The 23,773-nt window shown below is 46.2% G+C and overlaps 1 protein-coding gene across 1 annotated transcript in view; it reads left to right on the plus strand.

Annotated features, from left to right (window-relative positions):
- The window catches only part of LOC132403323 (ALK tyrosine kinase receptor-like), an 891,331-nt gene that overhangs the window by 382,769 nt on the left and 484,789 nt on the right, over positions 1 to 23,773 (plus strand). The window contains exon 3 of the mRNA XM_059986774.1: positions 16,875 to 17,030. Within this exon, the coding sequence (XP_059842757.1) occupies positions 16,875 to 17,030 (156 nt within the window). The remainder of the gene's footprint in view (positions 1 to 16,874; positions 17,031 to 23,773) is intronic.

Raw genomic sequence — 23,773 nt, forward strand, 5'->3', positions numbered from 1 at the left:
CTGACCTGGATGGTGGGGTCCTTGATGATGAATGCTGCTTTCCTGCAATAGCACTCTGTGTAGATGTGCTTAACGGTGGGGAGGGCTTTACCGTTAATGGACTGGGCCATACTCATTACTTTTTGTAGACTTTTGTATTCAAGGACACTTGTGCTTCCATACCAGGCTATGATGCAGCCAGTCAATATACTCTCCACTGTTTATCTATAGAGGTTTGTCAAAGTTTTAGATAACATGCCAAATCTTTTCAAACTTATAAGAAAGTAGAGGTGCTGGCATGCTTTCTTCACAAGGGCAGTTAGGTTCTTGGCCCAGGACAGCTCCTCTGAAATGATAAGCTGATCCTCTCCACCTCTGATCCCCCAATATTGGCTGGCTCATGGACTTCTGGTTGCTTCCTCCTGAAGACAATAGCCAGTTCCTTGATCTTACTGACATTCAGGAAGAGGTGTTTTTGTGATAGTACTCAGCCAAATTTTCAGTCTCCCTCTTATGTGCTGATTCATCACCACGATTGATTCAGTCAATGACAGTTGTGACATCAGCCCACTTAAATATGGTACTGGGACTGTGCTTATCCTCAAAGTCATAAGTATAAAGTGAGTAGAGCAGGGGGATGACCACTCAAACTTGTGGTGCACCTGTGCTGATAGAGATTGCGGGAAAGATGCTTTTGCCAGACTGAACTGACCAAGGTTTGCAAGAGAGGAATTTGAGAATCCAATTGCACAAGTAGGTATTGAGGGCTTGGCCTTAGACAATAGACAATAAGTGCAGAGGTAGACCATTCAGCCCTTCGAGCCTGCACCGCCTTGAAGCCTATTGATTAGTTTTGAATGGATGATCGTATTGAATGCCAAGCTGTAATCAATGAAGAACATGTCCGCATTTTCAGTGTCCAAATGTTCCATGGTTGAGCGAAGAGCCAATGAAATGGTATCTGCTGTTGAGTTGTTGTGACAGTAGTCAAATTGGAGCAATCCAAGTTGCTTCACGAGCAGGAGTTGATATGTTTTATCACCAAACTCTCGAAGTACTTCATCGGTGGTGTAAGTGCTACTGGATGACAGTCATTGAGGCAGGAAACCACATTCTTCTTAGGTATGATTGGAGCCTGCTCGAAGCAGGTGGGTACCTTAGAATGCCAAACTGAGAAGTTAAATATATCAGGAAACACTCCAGCCCATTGATCAGCACAGCTCTTTAATACTCAGTGAGGTATCCTGTCTGGGCTAGATGCTTTCCATAGGTTCACCCTCCTGAAGGACTCAGAGACTGAAATCACAGGGTTATCAGGTGCTGTGGGAACTTGTGAAGATGCCTCCATGTTTTGATGCACAAAGAGAGCATAAAAGACATTGGGCTCATCTGGGAGTGAAAACTTTTTGCCATCTATGACACTTGGTTTCACCTTGGTGGAGATGATAGCATTCAAGGCAGCAAACAGTGTTTCGAGTTTGCTTTGGAATTGCCACTTTGCATGTAAGATGGCTTTCCATAGATCATATGTGGACCTCTGATATATTGTTTGGTCACCAGACCTGAATGCCACTGATCTAGCCCTCAAATAGGTTATGGTTCTCATGTTTCATCCAGAGCTTCTCTTTGGGGAAGACTGAATGATTTTGTGGGGGCACACTTGTCTACAATCCTCCCACTTTAAGCAATCCTATAGCCACTACTTTGCCTATCACTACCACTTCCTTGTTGTCCTTACTTCTGGAGCCTAGCTCTTTGGCCTCTGCCTGTTCGCTGGTAGGAGGAGGAAAAATTTCTTGAAATGTAGTCTAGGCATGAAATGATAAACATTCCTAATTGTAGTATAGTTGTGTCGAGTGGCTTGGGACCCCTGGTGCTGCATGTGGCATGTTGATGATAATTGGGCAGAAATGTCTTCAAGTAAGTTTGATTTAAATCCCCATCAATGATTTAAAAAGGTGTCACCAGGACTGATGAAAGGTCACAGCCCAAAATGATGACTGTTCACACTTTTCTATAGATGCTGCTGGTCTGCTAAGTTCCTCCTGCATTTTGTGTGTGTTGTTTGGATTTCCAGTATCTGCAGATTTTCTTGTCTACATGAATGATCCAGCCCAGTCATTGGAACAGCCAAGTGCTGACTGAATGCTGTCATTACTGACCCGGGGAAGAACTCTGGCATTGAGTCATTTAGATCACTGGTGGATTTGGAGCATTTGGCCGAGATAGTATTGTCCGTGCCTCTGCCGTGCTTTGAAGTCCCAACAGTAGATAATCTATCTCAAGAAACTCTTTCAACTACCTCCTGTCTCTGATCAAAAGATGCTTCCTAAATTACAGTTTATATTTGTCCATCATGAGCATAATGAAGATGATTCACTTCATGTATCAACTCCTAGAAAGCAAAGGGAGCAGCATCAACCACTGTACGGGATAACTTTTGACCTACAGGCCTGCTCCAGTCTGTCATCTAAGAGGGACTATTAAGAATCCATTTAAAATTTGGCTGTGCTGATAAATTTTTATCAACACCATTTAGATGATGGCACACAGAACCACAGTTGTAACTTTTAAGTTCACCATAGACCCCATCCCAATCCAGAATGGAATCATGTAGGATGGAGTTATCATTAATGCCTTTCTCTCAAAACTAGCCCAAATATTGTTTCTCATCTACAAAAGGTCCTCTGGAGAGGAACTTATCAGGAGGATGAAAAGGAAGTTGTTTAACCCACATTACCCACTATTTCGGGAGGCAGATCATTTCAGTCTTGGTCATCATGATGCAGACAAGGATGGTTGTGTGTGCACACTTTCAAACAGCAGCTGATCCTCCTGATACCTTGACCTTCTAATTGTCAAGCTGCCAATAAAGAGCCCAATTAGCACTGACAGCTCATCTCATCAACACTAATGATGTCTGAGCATAGAAATTAAGAATGCCACTTATTAATTGCATCGGATGAGTGGAGTGATGGCCGGACCCTGGCTTACTAGCTTTTACTAGCTGTTTGTTGGAAACAAAAACCACACTGGTTCCATGAATCTCGGATATCTGCAGTCAAGTGGTCATTCTTTATCTATAAACCTAGACAGGCTGTATGATTGCAAGCAATGCACTACCAGAGTCCAGTAATTTACTCTTCTGTCATTTAATTAATTAATATATTTATTTATTTATTGGCCTACAGTGCAAAGCTGGTTCTTCCGGCCTTTTGAGCCATGCCACCCAGCAATCTCCTGATTTAATCCAACGGTAATCACGGAGCAATTTACAATGACCAATCAACCTACCAATCGGCATGTGTTTGGCATGTGGGAGAAAGCCGGAGCACCTAGAGGAATACCACGTGGTCACGGGGAGAACATACAAACTCCTTACAGGCAGCAGCAGGAAATGGACCTGGGTCATTTGTACTGTAAAGTGCTGTGCTAACCACAACACTACAGTGCCACCATTAACTAAGCATTTTCATAATATATGCATATATATACTGTATATTGCGTCTCTTGTAGCTGAACAAGGAATTAGTACCTAGGAGGAATAAAGAAAAATATTCTATCTCTGATATTCTTAAAAACATTAATTTACTCTCATTCTGTTAGGGTCTTTGGTTCCGCTGGACTGCTCTGTTGAGATTGATTACAGTTTATCCTGTTTCCCAGAGGAGCTGTACATCAAACAATGGTGTCTGTCGTCCACTAATGACTGCATTAGCGTTACCTTCCCTTAGAAACCAGAGTAACCTGTGGGAATTCAAATTTACAGCCTGTCTCACAGTTTCCATGTGCCGCCTAATTCAGTGGCATACCGGACGAGTCTAATTTCACCGTGCCACAGCAAAAGGATTCTCTGGAGCATGGTTGATCATTGCAACTTTATGCAGGGTCAGTACTATTCCTATATCATCCATGAAAAGGCTACACCTTGAGTATTGCATTCAAATCTGGTTGTCCCATTGTAGGAAGATGCCAAGTTTTGGAAGAGTTTTACCGGGATGCTGCCTAGCTTCGAGGGCATGTGCTATAACGGGGGATGAGTCTCAGGTTGTTGTGTTTACACCAGTCCACAAGCTGCTCTACCTCCTCCCTCGATGCTGTTTCACCATTGTTCCTGATGAGACCAACCACTGTTGTGTTCTCAGCAAACTCTGACAGAGTGTTTGGAACAGATTTGGCAATACGGTTGTGCATCAGTAGTGTGAATAGAAACAGGCTGAACATGCGGCCATGGCAGGTGCCGGGTCTCAGAGTGATAGAGCCTGTGGTGTTGCTGCCAGTATGGACTGCCTGTGGTCTCTTTGTTAGGATGGCCAAGGGATGTTGAAACCCAACATGAACAGTTTTCTCTCCAGTTTTCCCTCCAGTTTCTGGGGAATGATATTGAAAGCAGAACTGACGTCGGTGAACAGCATTCTGACATAGTATCCACACCAGTCTGGGGGGAGAAGGCAGAAGGAATTAGTTTAATATGGCATTTAATTATTGTGTGCTTTGCCCTCTGCTTTACTCCCTTTACACTTACGACTGTGGCGAAGCTCTGCTACAGAGCCATATTCAAGTTTGCTGATGACATCACTGTCATTGGCTAAGTCAAACGTGGTACAGACCAGAGTATAGGAGGGAGATTGAAAATCTGACTGAGTGGTGCTGTAACAACAATCTCTCACTCAATGTCAGCAAGACCAGGAGCTGATTATTGATTTCAGGAGAAGGAAACCAGAGGTCCATGAGCCAATCCGCACCAGAGGATCAGATTTGGAGAGGGTTAGCAACTTTAAATTCCGTGGTGTTATCATTTCGGGGACCTGCCCTGGACCCAGCACTTAAGTGCAATTGCGAAGAGAGCATGGCAGTACCTCCACTTCCTTAGGGGTTTGTGAAGATTTGGCGTGTCATCTAAAACTTTGACAATCTTCTATAGATGTGTGGTGGAGAATATATTGACTGGCTGCATCACAGCCTGTTTAAACAACAATGACCTTGAATGGAAAGTCCTACAAAAAAATAGTGAATACAGCCCAGTCCATTATGGGTAAAGTCCACTGCACCACTGAGCACATCTACACAAAACTCTGCCACAGGAAAGCAGCATCCATCATCAGGGACCCCCATCACCCAGGACATGCATTTTTCTCACTGCTGTTATCAGGAAGAAGGTAAAGGAATGTCAGGACTCACACCACAGGTTCAGGAACAATTACTACCCCTCAACCATCAGGCTCCTGAACCAAAGGAGGTAACATCACTGAGCTTCACTTGCCCCAGCACTGAAACGTTTCCTCAACGAATTGGATCTGTTCCAAATACTCTTCATCTCGTGTTCTCGATACTTGTTGCTTTTTTATTTACTATTATTATTTCTGACAGTTGAAGACAAATCGAGTGAAACTAGAACCCTCAGGTTTGCAGACAGTGAAAAATACAGTGCACCAGCAAGAATACAAAGCCTGGAGTTCATCTCAAGCAAAAGACAGCAATGCTTTGATAGAGCTTCTCTGACATAGTGAGCTCACATTGTTGGTAGGAAGTAGGAACAAAATAATGCACACTTCCAGCCTGATCCTGGCTGTGGATGTTATCAAAGGAGTGTTGTAGTTTTAGTTAAAATAGGAAGCTATCAAATTTTTATAAAACCAGAACATATTGTCCTGATTCTTGAATTCATTTCCTCAATGCAAGCATGCTTTATGCTTCTTTACCATTCTGTTAACCTGTGCAGCCGCTCTCAAGGAAAATAAAATCGTTAGTACATAGTAAAATTTATAAAAATAAATAATCAAGGAGTTAAAATCTCAAAAAAAATTTCATGTTCAATTTCTAAAATTTAAATTAACTAATTCTTACCTCTGAGCTTTATTTATCCCAGAATTTTGCCATGTTTTTGTGAGAAATCCAGCATTGAAGCAAATTTGGATAAATATCAAGTTTGGAACTTTATGGTTGAATAAATAACTGAGGTTATTGACAGCTACATTAGTAAATTCAACAATATCCCATAACTAACATTTGTCATTTCTAAATGTAGTTCATCACCACATGCCTTCTTTTATCATTGACAGTTAACAGCTCTTCATAGAGACAGTCCATTCTACAGGATTGCCTGTCTTAGGATACATTTGTGTAGGCTGCTGGAGCCTTAAGTCAAGAGGCTATAGCGGTGTGCCACACGCAGCGCTGAAATTATGACACGGAGTCGATGAACTGCAGTTATAAAAAGATTTTATTCGAACTTTGTGGCCTCGCTTTAAAGCGTTCCTGATCCCGCCCTCCCTGGGCGCGGATACTGTAGGGGGCACGTAATCACAGTCCCGCGCAGGCTTTTCCCCTTGCTGGTGAAGCAGACTTGCCGCCCTTTTGGGACTGGCCTTTGTGCCGGTGCGCTGGCTATTTGTGAGCCAGTTCAAGTGCGCTAGGAAGTGGGTCGCCACATAACCCCCCCCCCCAGAACTGGCGATACACCCCCCAATGTCCACAGTCTGCACAGTCTGGGCCGGAACCTGTTTGGGAGGTCGGCCTCTGCGCTGCGGTGCCGGGAACTCGACAAGTTGTGCCAGGTCCACATGGGCCGGTTTGAGGCAGTCCGCCATGAAAACCTCCTCTCTCCCCCCAAAGTCCAGCATGAACGTGGACCCGTTGTTCCTGATCACCGTAAATGGCCCCTCGTAGGGCCGTTGCAGCGTTGCCTGATGCCCGCCCCTTAGTACAAACACAAACTTACAGTTCTGCAGGTCTTTGGGTACGCAGGTCGGGTTCCGCCCGTGCTGCGAAGTGGGTATGGGGGCCAGGTTGCCGAGCCTCTCGTGTAGTCTGTCCAGGACTGCTGCGGGTTCTTCCTCTTGCCCCCTCGGGGCCGGTATGAACTCCCCGGGGATGACCAGGGGTGCGCCGTACACCAACTTGGCCGATGAGGTGTGCAGATCGTCTTTGGGCGCCGTGCGGATGCCGAGCAGGACCCAGGGAAGCTCGTCCACCCAGTTAAGTCCTCTCAGGCGGGCCATGAGAGCCGACTTCAAGTGACGGTGGAAACGCTCCACCAGCCCGTTCGACTGTGGGTGATAGGCAGTTGTGCAGTGCAGCTGTGTCCCCAAAAGGCTGGCCATAGCTGACCACAGGCCGGAGGTGAACTGGGTGCCCCTGTCGGAGGTAATGTGGGCCAGTACACCAAAGTGAGATACCCAGGTAGCAATCAGTGCCCGGGCGCAAGATTCAGAGGTGGTGTCGGTGAGCGGGATCACCTCTGGCCATCTTGTGAACCAGTCCACAATAGTGAGGAGGTGCCATGCTCCGCGCGACATCGGCAGGGGGCCCACAATATCCACATGAATGTGGTCGAAACGCCGGTGGGTGGGGTGGAACTGCTGCGGCAGAGTTTTGGTGTGCCACTGCACCTTGGTCGTCTGGCAGTGCATGCATGTTCTGGCCCATTCACAGACCTGTTTGCGGAGTCCGTGCCAAATGAACCTGTTGGAGACCATCCAGACGGTTGTCCTGATGGACGGGTGCGCTAAGTTATGAATGGAGTTGAAAATGCGCCACCGCCAGGCTGCCGGGACGACGGGGCAGGGTCGGCCAGTGGTGAAGTCACAGAGTAGGGTCCTCTCACCTGGGCCTACGGGGAGGTCCTGGAGCTGCAAACCGGAGATTGTGGTTCTGTAACTCGGGATCTCCTCGCCTGCCTGCTGCACCTCTGCCAGCGCCTCAAAGTCTACCCCTTGGGAAAGGGCATGAATGTTAGGGTGAGAGAGTGCGTCCACCACGACATTGTCCTTACCCGAGACGGGCCAGACATCCGTCGTGTATTCAGAGATGTAGGACAGATGGCGCTGCTGGCAGGACGACCAGGGATCGGACACCTTCATGAACACAAAGGTAAGCGGCTTGTGGTCCGTGAACGCGGTGAAGGGCCTACCTTCTAAGAAGTTCCTGAAATGCCGGATTGCCAGGTATAGCACCAACAGTTCCCGGTTGAAAGCACTGTATTTGAGCTCGGGTGGTCGCAGGTGTTTGCTGAAAAATGCCAGGGGTTGCCAGCGACCCTCACTGAGTTGCTCCAGTACCCCACCACTGCCATGTTAGATGCATCCACTGTGAGGGCGGTAGGGACGTCCATTCTGGGGTGCACTAGCATTGCGGCGTTTGCCAAGGCTTCTTTCGTTTTAATGAAAGCGGTGGTGGACTCCTCGTCCCAGGTAAAGTCCTTGCCTGGACCCGACATCAGGGTGAACAGGGGGCACGATTCAGGCAGCTGAAGGGAGGAAGTGGTGGTAGAAATTTACCATACCCACGAATTCTTGAAGGCCTTTGATTGTGGTGGGTCAGGGGAAATTGCGGACTGCGTCTACCTTAGCAGGCAGAGGGGTTGCCCCGTCTGTAGTGATCCTGTGGCCCAGGAAGTCGTTGGTGTCGAGCCCGAACTGGCATTTGGCCGAGTTGATTGTCAGGCATATTCACCTAGTCGGGTGTAGAGTTGACGGAGGTGGGATAGCTGCTGGCTATGAGGATGTTGTTCAAATAGATGAAAGCAAAGTCCAGGTCACGTCCCACCATGTCCATTAACCGCTGAAACATCTGTGTGCCATTCTTCAGGCCGAACGGCATGCGGAGGAACTCAAAAAGGCCGAAAGGGGTGATGAATGCCGTTTTGGGGACGTCATCAGGATGCATCAGGATTTGATGATATCCCCGGACGAGGTCTACCTTGGAGAAGATCTGTGCACCATGCAGGTTTGCTGCAAAGTCCTGAATGTGCGGCACAGGGTAGCGGTCCAGTGTTGTAGCCTCATTCAGCCTGCGGTAGTCGCCACATGGTGTCCAGCCCCCTGTCACTTTGGGCACCATGTGCAGGGGGGAGGCCCATGGACTGTCGGACCGCCGTATGATCCCCAATTCCTCCATCCTCTTGAACTCCTCCTTCGCCAGTCGGAGCTTGTCCGGGGGAAGCCTTCGAGCACGGGCGTGGAAGGGTGGTCCCTGTGTCGGGATGTGGTGCTGTACGCCGTGCCTGGGCATGGCCGCTGTGAACTGTGGTGCCAGAACCGATGGGAAATCCGCCAGGACTCTGGTGAAGTCGTTGTCGGTCAGCGTGATGGAGTCGAGGTGTGGGGCTGGCAACTGGGCCGCGCCCAGGGAGAACGTTTGAAAGGTCTCGGCGTGGACCAGTCTCTTCCTTGGCAGGTCGACCGGTAGGCTGTGAGCCCGCAAAAAATCCGCGCCCAGGAGCGGTTGGGCTACGGCGGCCAGTGTGAAGTCCCACGTGAACCGGCTGGAGCTGAACTGTAGCTGCACCATACGGGTGCCGTATTTCCTTACTGTGCTGTCGTTCACGGCCCTCAGGGTGGGACCCGGTGCCCTGTTGCGGGTGTCGTAACTCGTTGGAGGTAAGACGTTGATCTTGGCACCGGTGTCGACCAAAAAACGGCGTCCCGACTGCTTGTCCCAGACATACAGGAGGCTATCCCGATGGCCAGCCACCATAGCCATCAGCGGCGGCTGGCCCTGGCATTTCCCGGGAACTTGCAGGGCAGGCTACAGCGGCGGGCTTCTGTGCCCACCGCTGGTGGTAGAAGCACCACTGTTCGTTGGTCTCCTCACCCCTCCCTCTGGGGCTAGCGGGCTTTGCTGCCCGGCCTGGTCTGGTCTGCTGCTGGGAGCGTGGCTTGGTGATCTGTGCGACGGACGCCCCACTCTCCTTCTTGGCTTTCCACAGCACATCCGCCTGGGCTGCCACCTTCCGGGGGTTGCTGAAATCCGCGTCGGACAACAGCAGGCGTATGTCCTCGGGCAGCTGCTCCAGGAATGCCTGCTCAAACATGAGGCAGGGCTTGTGTCCTCCGGCCAGGGACAGCATCTCGTTCATTAATGCCAACGGCGGCCTGTCTCCCAAACCATCCAGGTGCAGTAAGCGGGCAGCCCGCTCGCGCCGTGAGAGTCCAAAAGTTCTTATGAGCAGGGCTTTGAATTCCATGTATTTACCGTCCGCTGGGGGAGACTGTATGAACTCCTCAACCTGGGCCACTGTGTCCGAGTCGAGGGAGCTCACCACGTAGTAGTAACGTGTGTCCTCCGAGGTTATCTGCCAAACGTGGAATTGGGCTTCTGCTTGCTGGAACAATAGGTGAGGTTGCAGCGTCCAGAAGCTTGGCAGTTTTAACGAAACCACATGAACAGATGCGGCATCGGTCATCTCCGGCCCAAATATTGTTTGGACCGTCGGGGTCACCAATTGTAGCGGTGTGCTGAAATTATGACACAGAGTCGATGAACTGCAGTTACAAAAAGATTTTATTCGAACTTTGCGGCCTCACTTTAAAGCCTCCCTGATCCCGCCCTCCCCGGGCGCGGATGCTGTGGGGGGCACGTATTCACAGTCCTGTCCCGCACGCGGATGCTGTGGGGGGGCACGTATTCACAGTCCTGTCCCGCACGCGGATGCTGTGGGGGGCACGTATTCACAGTCCTGTCCCACGTGCGGATGCTGTAGGGGCATGTATTCACAGTCCTGTCCCGCATGCGGATGCTGTGGGGGCATGTATTCACAGTCCTGTCCCGTGTGCGGATGCTGTGGGGGGCACGTATTCACAGTCCTGTCCCACGCGTGGATGCTGTGGGGGCATGTATTCACAGTCCTGTCCCGCGTGTGGATGCTGTGGGGGCACGTATTCACAGTCCTGTCCCACGTGTGGATGCTGTGGGGGCATGTATTCACAGTCCTGTCCCACGTGCGGATGCTGTGGGGGCACGTATTCACAGTCCTGTCCCGCGTGTGGATGCTGTGGGGGCATGTATTCACAGTCCTGTCCCGCGTGTGGATGCTGTGGGGGCATGTATTCACAGTCCTGTCCTGCGTGCGGATGCTGTGGGGGCACGTATTCACAGTCCTGACCCGCGTGCGGATGCTGCAGGGGCACGTATTCACAGTCCTGTCCCGCGTGCGGATACTGTGGGGGCACGTATTCATAGTCCTGTCCCGCGTGCGGATGCTGTAGGGGGCACGTATTCACAGTCCTGTCCCGCATGCGGATGCTGTGGGGGCACGTATTCATAGTCCTGTCCCGCGTGCGGATGCTGTGGGGGCACGTATTCACAGTCCTGTCCTGCATGCGGATGCTGTGGGGGCACGTATTCACAGTCCTGTCCCGTGTGCGGATGCTGTGGGGGGCACGTATTCACAGTCCTGTCCCGCGTGCGGATGCTGTGGGGGCACGTATTCACAGTCCTGTCCCGTGTGCGGATGCTGTGGGGGGCACGTATTCACCGTCCTGTCCCGCGCGGGGATGCTGTGGGGGCATGTATTCACAGTCCTGTCCCGCGTGCGGATCCTGTAGGGGGCACGTATTCACAGTCCTGTCCCGCGCGTGGATGCTGTGGGGGCATGTATTCACAGTCCTGTCCCGCGTGTGGATGCTGTAGGGGCACGTATTCACAGTCCTGTCCCACGTGCGGATGCTGTGGGGGCACGTATTCACAGTCCTGTCCCGCGTGTGGATGCTGTGGGGGCATGTATTCACAGTCCTGTCCTGCGTGCGGATGCTGTAGGGGCACGTATTCACAGTCCTGTCCCGCGTGTGGATGCTGTGGGGGCATGTATTCACAGTCCTGTCCTGCGTGCGGATGCTGTAGGGGCACCTATTCACAGTCCTGTCCCGCGTGCGGATGCTGTGGGGGCATGTATTCACAGTCCTGTCCTGCGTGCGGATGCTGTGGGGGCACGTATTCACAGTCCTATCCCGCGTGTGGATGCTGTGGGGGCATGTATTCACAGTCCTGTCCTGCGTGCGGATGCTGTGGGGGCACGTATTCACAGTCCTGTCCTGCGTGCGGATGCTGTAGGGGCATGTATTCACAGTCCTGTCCCGCGTGCGGATGCTGTGGGGGGCACGTATTCACAGTCCTGTCCCACGTGCGGATGCTGTGGGGGCATGTATTCACAGTCCTGTCCCACGTGCGGATGCTGTAGGGGCATGTATTCACAGTCCTGTCCCGCGTGCGGATGCTGTGGGGGGCACGTATTCACAGTCCTGTCCCACGTGTGGATGCTGTGGGGGCATGTATTCACAGTCCTGTCCTGCGTGCGGATGCTGTGGGGGCACGTATTCACAGTCCTGTCCCACGTGTGGATGCTGTGGGGGCACGTATTCACAGTCCTGTCCTGCGTGCGGATGCTGTGGGGGCACGTATTCACAGTCCTGTCCCGCGTGCGGATGCTGTAGGGGCATGTATTCACAGTCCTGTCCCGCGTGCGGATGAGCTGGGGGCATGTATTCATAGTCCTGTCCCGCGTGCGGATGAGCTGGGGGCATGTATTCACAGTCCTGCGCGGGCTTTTCCCCTTGCTGGTGAAGCAGACTTGGCACCCTTTTGGGACTGGCCTTTATGCCGGCGCGCTGGCTATTTGTGAGCCGGTTCGAGTGCGCCAGGAAGTGGGTCACCACAAGACTACACTTTGAAATTTGCTTTCCTCAGCAAGGAGATCAACTGTTGTCATGGTCACTCTGGCAATTTTATTTTGCTAAATCCCTTCTTGCTCCAGTTGTTTTGAACATGTTCATGCAGTTTGTAATTTCTGTGAAGTTTTCTGGCTGTATTGGATAAAAGCAGATTCCTTTCATTGTCATGTAAATACATCCACAGATTTTCATTGACATATCATGTATAAATTTGAAAAGCAACCTGAAAGAATGTAATTAGAACTTCTCAAAAACAAGAAGTGGAAACATTGATTCTTCCGGGAGTCACTGATGTAGTATTTATAATAGTGGGTATGAACAATATATAAAATACATTAAGTAAAGCTCTAATGCTCTCATATAATTTCATGAATGATCTGATTGTTACTTCAACTCTGCATTCCCATCTACCAATGGTACCACTCTACTTCCTTGTTTACGAAGAATCTGTCTATCTCTGCTTTACAAATATTTCAAGTGAAAGTTGGAAGAGACCACCACTCAAGCTGACTTCGGTGAGTTGAAGACCATAGCAAAGTGCACTGGGAAGCACTATGATAAAATATTGAGAGAGATGCTATCACAGATCAGTGAAAACATTACTATTAAGAGTAAAGAAACGGTCACTGTTGAAACCACTGAAGATGTGTGTAGCAAGACCACAACTGCTCATTTCAAAGTTGACTGCTCTGATACTAACTAGTCAGAAACAGCTCTAGCTGCTATGCAGAATAACTCTGTCCCTGTAATGCAAACTAACCAAGTTGCAGTGAAGCCATCCCTCGCTCCCAGTTATCTAAACCCTTTTGATATTCAAAGAGTTGTAGTTGAGTACATTGTGTGAAGTAATGATTCATGGCAGTCCACCAGTGAGGCTCCAAACTTTTTCTGGTACAGCCCCTCGTCCACCTAATGAGGTGGATTGTGAGACTTAGTGTGCCAGTGTTGAACTGCTCTTGCAAGACCCAAGTGTGTATGATTCCTTCATAGAACGCAGAAAATATGCGAAAGCATTCTTCCACAAGCTTCTGACATCATCATCAAGCTCTGGAGCTTCACCCACTATTTATGTACAATTCCTCAATTCAGCTTTTGCCACCTTGGAAGATGGTGATGAATTATTCACCAAATTCATGAACATGGTACTGGTGAAAAATCATCTGCCTATGTACAGCAGCTGGAGATAGCATTGACAGTGACTGTAAAGTGAGGAGGAGTTGCTGAATCTGAGATTATCAAACATCTCTTAAAGCAGTTATGCAGGGAATGTTGGGACCACTCCCCAATCTTAGACCTGCAACTGGAAGAGAAAAAAAACAAAACCTGCCATCGTTTACCGAACTATTGACATTTCTGTGCACCAAGGAAGACAAGCATTCCAGAACCGCACGCATGAGACAGCATTTAGGAACAGTCAAACAATGTGCCTTTATACAGTCTCAGGCCGCAGGTGCCTGCAAAGAAGATGATGCTGGCAGCTAACTTCAGTTACTTCTCAACTGGCTAAGCAAATCACTAAGCTTCAAAGTCAGGATACAATACAGCAGGAGATAAAAGCAATCTCTAAGTGATAAACCACTAAACGTTAAGGATGACACAAAAGATAAATAAGAGTCCACAAGCACTAAGAAAGAGCCAAGTGCCAAATCAAAACCTTGGTTCTGTTTTAAATGTGATGAAGATGGGCACTTAACCAGCTCTTGCTGCTGTACAATGTCTTGTGTATGTGACTCAAAATGGCTTCTTTGGTTTGTTAAGAGTAGGAATGCTTCTTTGTCTGTTAAGTGTTTCTCTCGCAGTTGTTTAGCTTTAGACTTGCTGATATGGGGAATGTTATTTTGTCTTGTGAGGCTGGGAACTTGAGGGGGCGGTTTCGCGGGTTTTCGAGAGAGTCGGGAGGAACGCCGAGGAAGGTGGACGTGCGCTGCACTGCTTGGTTGACCACCAGGGGTGGTCCCGGGTGCGAAGACGTGGAGGTCAGAGGCAAGCGACAAGGGGTCGAATGGTTCGATGGTTGAGCTCCAACGATGTGCACTAAACTGACTGAACTTTGATAAGTTGGCGCCATTTGCTTTTTCTTTTCTTTCATATATATTGTATTGCCTAGTACTCTTTTAGTTTTAGTAAACTCTTTAAAGTGTATTTCATAATGCTATCTGGTGTGAATTTGACACTGTGGGCGGGCGCGAGGCATAAACTTGATTCTCACAGCACCTCCGTGTACGGGAGGTGGGATTGGTGTGTGGCTTTTCCCCTAGACGTATACCAGCCTGTTGGTTAAGTGTTACACTGCTATGAACTCAATCCAGCAATAGTGGCAGAAAAGTAAAGACAGCTTGACAAAGGACGGATGGAGTGGGAGTCACGTCCTGGTACACCTAAGCCTCATTTTAAACTAGAAGCAGTTCCTGTTGTTGGTCAAATGGGGACTGATGTTGGCAAGGCATGTCCCAGAAGCTCCAGGGTCTTGTACAGTGTAAAAAAAAACACCAAAAGAGCAAGAGCACATCTTGGACTATACTGAAAGTCGTCGTCTAATGAACTCAGGTGATGTAGAGGAAGTTAGCGCTGACATTGTGCAAACTGTATGTGAGCGTTGTCTTATCCAACATACAGAACATGCTGCAGATGTTGGTATTGCATTTGTTAGATTCTTAATGAGGCATTCAAGTGCTATACTAGAAAGTTATGCACAAGAAAATTAGTGTGGGAGATTACCAGTCATTTCTCATCTCTTTGATCATTGGAGAAAATTCTAAACAGCTGGATTTATGCAGATTTAGAAAGGCATTTACTGCTCACAGATAGTCAGCATGGTTTTGTGTGGGCAACCCCCCAGTCTCACTAATTTGATTGATATTTTTGAGGAAGTTACAAATGGGTTCGATGAAGGCAGAGCAGCAGATGTGGTCAAGGTGCCACATCGTATGATGATCCAAAATATTGAGCTCAGTGGGATCCAATGGGAACTGACTGATTGGATTCAGGTATTTTTTATATTGATAAGAAGCTTTCTGGAAGAAGGTTTAACTGATTAACTGATGTCCTACATGGATCATTGTTTGGACTCTTGTTTGTGATGTGCATTATCATCTTGGATGTGAATGTAGAAAGTATAATGAGTGAGTTTGCAGACTGCAAATGCTGGAATCTGGAGCAATACACGTAAAGTAGGAAGAACTCAGTGAATTAGGCATCATATATAGGGGGAGTTTAACCAATCTCATAGAGTTTTTTGAAGGAAGTTAGCAGGAAAGCTGATGAACGAAAGGCAGTGGATGTGGTCTAAATGATTTTAGCAAGGCGTTTGACCAGGGCTCAGTAAGCCAGTAGCAGGCAAAAACAATGGGCCTGTCTGTCAGGGCAGTCTGACTTGTGAATATTGGACAGAAGATCTGCCCTTGTCAATGGGAACAGGGGTTGGGATCGGTATGGAGAGGGTGGAGTGCAGTTAGTTTCGAGACTGAGTTGGATGGGTGAGGAAGTGGAGAAGTCAAGAAGAGTAGACTAGTCAAGTTATTTGATGTCCTGTTAGTATTTTGAAATTAAAAGGTTCAGCGGGGTCAAAGAGACAAGATACAGAGAAGGTGCCCAAGAGGAGGAATGAGAACTGAGGAGGGTGTCTGGGTCATCAGTGGTAGGGAATCCTTGCCAACAAAATAGGTGCAGAAGTGGAGATGGCGAATGGAGTGCTCAGTGATATGGTAGGCATGGAACTCATTGATATATGAATACAATGATACAAATATGAGACCTCTACTGAGATCAAGCTGCCCTGCCTCTGAAAGGGCCATTTTAGGGAGGATGCTGAAGATGTGGTAGGGATTGGAACTGGAGGCAGGATCAGAGGAGGCCATTGAGCTGACGGTTCAAGGGAGGTGAGATACTGAGAAGTGGGGGGAGGATGAAGGGTAGTGGAGAGCTTCAAGTTCCTAGGAGGGGACATCATCTATAGCCTGTTCTGGTCCAATCACATTGATGACAGCATGTCACTTGGTTCTTTATTTCTTCCTGAACTTCAACTCATTGTCATTTGCCATAGGGCTTACTATGGTGATGGCATCTGCAAACCTATAGATGGAGTCAGAGTAAAATCTGGCCAAGCGTTCATGGGTAGGGGGCTGAGGGTGTGGCCTTTTTGGGCATCATTGTTGAGAATAATAATGATGGAGGTGTTGCTGTCTATCTTTACTGATTACGATCTGTAGGTTGAGAACTCCAGGGTCCAGTTGCAAAGGAAGCTGTTGAGTCCCTTGTCTAGGAGTTGGGAGATGAGTTTACTTGGAATTATGGTATTAAAGGTGAGGCTGTTGTCAAAAAACAATAAGCATTTTCACTGTAACTGTAAAAAGTCTCTGCTGAGGTTCTTCTGTTTTTGAAAATTCCTATTTGCAGTGTTATTTTGCCCTGTACAATGATGCATGTGTAAATATTCTGTCATTTCAGAGTTCTACTGTGATTTTGAGACAGAGTGCGAGTTGGAGTATTCCTCTGATGGTGACAATGGATTGGCAGGTTGGGTGACTTTGACACCTCATGATCTTACCCTGATCACTGATACTGCTGTACCAGATCACGATTACTCGGAGAAGTCAAGTGAAGGTAAGGGCATCCTTGGCAGGATGATATAGTCCAATAGGGAGAACTTCAAATGCTTCAATTTATTGAAATATACAGATTATTGCATAAAGAGAATGCGCAAAAGCGAATGAAAATAGAGTTCTAGTTGTTTCAACTCTTTCAAAAAGATTTGGCTTTGATAAAATGCTTCTTGATCTTTATTGAATTTTCTGATTTTGGTTGAAGCTATTGCAAGGTAATTAAATCAAAAGATGTCCTGGTGGTTCTTCTAGTAAGCCGCTGTAATTTTGACGTAGCAATGTACTTGTGATGGAAGCTCTCAATAATGCTTCACACTGTTACACCAGAGCAAGCCGTATTTGAGTGTTTTTTTCGTTAACTTAGCAGCCATATGTTGTGCCAAGGAGTGCCAAAAAAAATCAGCAGTTACTGCCTGGTCTGCTCAACCAACATTTTTGGAGAGGCAACAAAGATTACAGGGAAACAGTGAGTTGACTTAGTTAGAAAGTTCACGTTAAAAGTAAAAAGCAGTAAAATTACACACATTACATTAGCTGTCCTAACAAGATGGCCGAAGTAAGACCCACAGCTGGATCTAACTCTTCTGAAGAAGCAGGCTCTACAATCGACTGATATTTTGAGTTGGTGGCATATGTGTGAATAATTTTAATTCAAAAGGTTTGTAAGTCACTCAAATAAAATTATATCTTTAATACTCCTAAGAGTGGGTAGGGTTGGGGGGGGGGGGAGGCGTTGTGGTTGTGAGGTAGTGGGAGTGGAATGTGTTGTTCCCACAGTCAATATTTTTTAATTCTTTTTTGGTGGGGAGTGGTATCGAAGCATGACTAGAACATTTTTATTACCATCACTTATTTTGCCTGGAGAAGGTTGTGGTGAACAGCCTTTTTGAACCATTGCAGTCTCTCAGATGAAAGTGTTCCCAAAGTGTTGGGCGGGGAAATGCAGGATTTAGATCCAGTGATGATGTTCGATTGGCGATATTCACTGTTTCTATTCAGGATGCAATATGGAAGGGAATCATCTCGTCCTTTTTGGTGGTTAACATCATGTTTTTGGAAATTACAGTCAGAGCAGCCTAGGCGAGCAACTGCAGTGTTTTTTTTTGTTGATGACGCACGCTCCAGTCGTTTGGTGCTGGTGGAGGCGGGAAGCAATGTTTAAAGTAGCAGGTGGAATGTCATTGAATAGCGCTGCTTTGTCCTGGATGTGTCAAGACTCTTTGAGACTCAGCCAGGCAGTTCTGTAGAATTCCATCATACCCCTGACTTGTGCATTGTCGATGGCTGTTAACATTTGGGATGTGGGCAGGTGAGCTACTTGCCGTAGAATAACCTATCTCTGACCTCCTCCTGAAGTCCAGGTATTTATACGGTTAGCCTAGTTGAAACTCTGGTCAGTGATGACCAGGATTTGATAGCGGGGAACTCCAGTGAAGGCAGTGCCATTCAAGAAGAGAAAGAAAACCCAGCGCTGTCTAATAGCTGTGTGTTCTTTAATCACACTGGCCAAAAATAACAAAGGAAGGACAGTCTTGATGTTTGGCCAAGTTCACAGTTTACATTACTTAGAAGGGTTGGTAGCCAGAGATGAGGTTATTACACTCCTCTTATCTGTGGTTATCCCTGGTACTCCTATAATGTATAATCATAGAGCCTTAGAGATATGCAACATAATAATAGTTGTGCTTTGGCCCAACTTATCCATGCTGAGTCAGGTGTCCACCACCAACCCCATCCTCCCACCCTTCCAGTCTTCCTTTTAGAAACAATAAGGGCATGAACTTGAGAGAGCCAGCCCTCAGCTCTCCTTGTGATTTACTGTTCTGAGTTTTGGATGGAGTGACATCAAGTGATCAGCAGATTTTCTTCACCATCATGTGTAATTGATGTTTTGTGTGAACCTACTGCCTGTGAGGTAGCTACAGGATTTTTAATTGTACCTGTACCCCCCAGCCTTATGCACATAGCAATGAACATAGAACATTACAGCACAGTACAGGCCCTTCAGCCCATGATATTGCCCAACTTTTTAAACGTACTCTAAACTCAGTCTAACACTTCCCTCCTACATAGACCTCCATTTTTTTTATTTAAACAGTTTCTTAAATGCCCATAATGTACCTGTCTCTACAAACATCCCTGACAGGGCAAAATCTGAGCTGATTTTCTTATTCTGTGCATCAGTTAACATAATTGTTATCAAATTCTTGCACTGAGCATGTGAGCACATGTACATATGCCTTCGGTGTAAGGAGAAAGTCCTGGGTTCCTGGAGAACCCAGGCTAAGATTAGCTTTTAAAGCAACAGTGTATGTAAGGATAGACTGTATTGATTGTGTTCTTTCTGTGCTCTTGCTGAAATCAGCCCTTGCTGAACCTAACTTTTGTTGACAACTTATTTTCACATTATCGGTCAAAACTGCCTGTTCTCTCATTTGTACTTAGCCTGCATGATTGGTGATTACAGCTGTTACAGGAGGATTACAGATGCTAATCAGCATTCCTTCTCCCTTGTACCTATGTACTCACGCCACGGATGCTGTAAATCCAGCCTGCATACTTCTCACTAATTATCTTTCCAACTTCAGATAACCCCACTGGCCATTTATCTCTCTCAACAATAGAAAATGCTTCCTACTCCTTCTGCTCAGATTTTATTACACAGTTCTGAATGTTGGGGTAATTCTTACTGTGTCAACTTGCCGCAACAGATTTATTCTCATGCCCCAAAGTAAAATTTGAGTGATAATGATAACTTATTATTTTACTTCCCAAACCCACCAGTTAGATGAACTACTGCTGTCTAAACCCATTTGTACTGCTGGACAGCTCCGTTATATATAAATCTGCCCACACTTTTCCAATTCCAACTCCTGACAGCAACCCCTCCAACCAACACACTCTACTAAAGCTATTCACCAAATAATATTAAAAAAATTGAACCATCTGTGCATTTATTCACACACACAGTCAATGCAACAATTTGACAATTTAATTTTGCATTATCTTAATGAGAAACACCGTACTGGATGAAAGCGATAGGAATGAGAAGCATTACTATTAAGATAAGTGGATCTTTGTGTCCATGTCTCTGTTCTTTGTCCATACTTGCTCTTTCATGCTCGCTATCATGTGGATATCATCCTAGTATGGGTTCAGCTGCATTAATTTATCCCAATGTGGTAAAAAGTAAAACTGGGATGTTTTAACAGTTGGTAATTTTGCTAGCGTTATTTTGGATAGAGGCACTGACTGCTTGTCTTAATATGAGTTCTTTCTTGATATTTCATGGGAACAAATTGCTGTGTAATGACTTTGTTGGTTTCATATAGTGGTTGTGCCTCCTTGAAGGGAGTTACCAAGGTTCCCTCAGATCTGTCATCAAGATAAGCACTGATAATGAAGTGGAGTTGGGCAGATGAAGGCTGTCACAAATAAAAATTCCTTATATGATTAGAGCCTAATTCTGCTGGTAGCTCCTTTCTGTCCTGTGCAAGGAGTGCAGACTTGCCCATTACTCAGTGAAATGGTATTTGTTTATTGGAAGCTTTGTTTACGTATAACCACTACAATTTCTTTTTTATGTGCATCAATGAAGGGAATTTGAGCCTTTCAAGTTTCAAGCCTCTTACGTTTCAAGGCATTCTATCTAGTCTCCACTTACCTACTTATCAATTAATTTCTCCATTTCCGAGAACAGCCAACTGAGAGGTCAAAGTATGCAGTGGCAATTATTTAGGGTGGACCGTTAAAAGCTTTGTATGCAAAGTAAGTTTTCAGTGTTCAAAAATGAGTACTTAACAGACTCTTACAGCCTCAAGACATTCCTCATCTATTGGCACTTACTGCAGGGTCCATATTCTCATGCAGCAGAATTTGGCAAACTACCCAGCAGAATTCTCATGGTTCTAAATGCAAAATAAATTATGCACACTGCCAAGTGGCAGCTGATGTGAAGTCATTGCTATAGTTCGGTCATTTTTGAAAACTTCCAGCTTGCCTTTTGCATGGTAGCTGTTGACCCAATTACGCAGGTTAAGAAAAGAACACTCAGTTATTATTGCTGCCTTACATTTTCTTGGCAAATCCCAAAGTGTTTCATAGCCAATAGGTTGAACAGCCACCACTGTTAGTCCACCTCAACGCTGCACAGAACTCGGTTAGATAAAGGATAGTACTTCTATTTTTGGTGTTGTCTGAGCAAGTTGAGTTGGCTCGGGCACTGAGAAAATTCCTATGCTTTCTTGAACACTATCTTACATTACACTACATCATGAGTACTTTGCTGATGTGGCAGGTTTGATTGTGTATTCACTCTCTGAATGATTCTGGGAACCAATGCTTTCTATCCCATAGCCAGCACTCAGCCAAGTTGACATTTTCTTGGTCAGTAAATGGATTAGAAATCACAAAATTGTAACAAATACAAATTAATTTTGAAAAATAATTTTTAAAAAATGACAAGATTACTTGAAGTAAGTATGGAGAAAACTCAGCAGCTTTATGAAGGTTGTGATTAGTGGCATCCTAATTGGCATCTGGAAGGGAATCTCCATAGGCATTCTTCTTTGTCCTTCTCAGTAAACTCTGCATGTCTTGACATCTCTGCACACCTCTACTTCCATTTAAATATACCACTCCAGATTTAATTACTATACCTTTGACAACTAAAATTTATGTTTATGCCCTAAATTCAAGAATTTCCTTCATTAAAAGAAAGTGTGAAGGCAATAACAAACCGTGCATTTTACTAAACATGGAATTGCAGGTCTCACAGGATCCAAACCTGAACAATTGGGTACATCAAGACTTGTTATCTGTGAATATAAAACTGCATGCAGTGGGATGGTGTAAGAATAATGATGTTACCACATTGTAAAACAATGTAATGTAAGATGGGAGCTGAGGACAGAGATGGTAGGGGCAGATGAGCAAAAAAACACTGTGTAGCCCAGAAAATTACTCATGTTGTGCTGTAGTGATTATGTTCTGCAATCAAAAGCAAGAATCCAGAAGAAACTATTGCCAGTTCATACAATGGCAAAAAATATCTTGAAGAAACTTAAGAATGGAAGTTGAAAATGTAGTTTGCATGGTTCACATTGAGCCAAGGGGTATAGAGGAGGAAGAGGCAGAAACTCGATGAAGGGGAGATTGGGTACTATAATCTAAATTAAAAACTAGTCATTAAGGGTGGTTATTTATACGTTACATCTAAATGGCACAATGATAGGCACCAGATATGATACAAAACATAAGACTTCATATTGTGTGATAAGGACCTCAGCTCCTGACTACAAGACCACAAGGCACCAGTCAGGAGTCACAGAGTCATACAGCAAGGAAAGAGGCCCCTTATTCAACTGATTCATGCCAGCCAAGATTCCTAACTAATATGGTCCCATTTTCCTGTGTTTGGATCATGTGTCTGATGCACCATCAATAACCCTCAGAGATGGGAGGCGAACAATAGGCTTTTATTAGCTGCAAGAGCTCACCACACAACATCCTGGAGACTGAGGGCAGAGCAGTGCCTCCAATTGGCTTTATGCAGGGGTTTGTGGGAGGAGCCACAGGAGCAGTCAGCAGAGGGGCGTGTCCAGACAGGTATATGTAGTTCACCACAGTGTCACTATACCTTTCCTATCCAAGCATATTTTAAATATTGTTAGTATACCTGCCAAATCCACTTCTTCTGGTAGCTCATTCCATATACTGACCACCCTGCTGAAAAGGTCACCCCACAGATTCTATTAAATTTCTCCTTTCTCACCTTAAAATTATGACCTTCAATTCTTGATTACTCAACCCCAGGAAATAAGAATGTTTACATTGACCCATCTATGCCCCTCATAATTTCATACATCCCATTCTTTTATGTTCCAATGTAAACAGTCCCAACCTGCTCACCCTTTCTCTTTAGCTCAGTTCCTCAAGTCCCAGCAACATCCCTGTAAGTCTCCTTTTCATGCTTTCCAGCTTACTGGCGTCTTTACTATATCATGGTGACCGGAGCAGAACAACATATTCTAAAGGTGACTTCACCAATGTCATTGTACACCTGCAAATTAACAGCATAACTTATAACTTATATTCACAGTCTGATGAAGGTCAACATACCAAAGCCTTCTTAACCACCCTGTCTATCTGCAATGCCATTTTCAGGGAACCATGTGCTGCTCTTAGGTGTCTGGGGCCCTACTGATCACTGTGTATTTTTGTCTCAACACTTCATAATTATCTGAATTAAACCTTATTTTCCATTCTCATCCCATTTGCCCAGCTGATCAAGATCTCTCTGTAAATCCTGATAAGTATCTTTACGGTCCACAACACTCACTATTTTATCCATCAGGAGTACTTTCCTTGCAGCTGGATTAGTGCAGCTTCAGCAACACACTGGAAGCCTAACAGCATTCAGAGCAAAGCAGCTTGCTTAATTTTGTGCTCATTCAACGCTCTTAACATTAATCTTGCCCGTCACCAGCACATCATGAATACATCATGTGGCCTATACAGGATTCATTGCAGCAACTTATCAAGAGTCCTTCAAAAGTACCTCCTGCTCTTACATCATTCAACACCTAGAAGGATATACGTGGAAATATCAGCACCTGCAGTTTCCCTTTATTTGGAAACAAATTCCGATCTGGAAATATATCATCTTTCCTCCAGCATTAGAGATCCCTGCTTCACAGCGCTAACGGTCTGCTTTCTCCAGAAGGACAGTTAAAGAAAATGACC

The sequence above is a fragment of the Hypanus sabinus genome, chromosome 12, assembly GCF_030144855.1.
Source record: "Hypanus sabinus isolate sHypSab1 chromosome 12, sHypSab1.hap1, whole genome shotgun sequence".
Taxonomy (NCBI): Eukaryota; Metazoa; Chordata; class Chondrichthyes; order Myliobatiformes; family Dasyatidae; genus Hypanus; species Hypanus sabinus.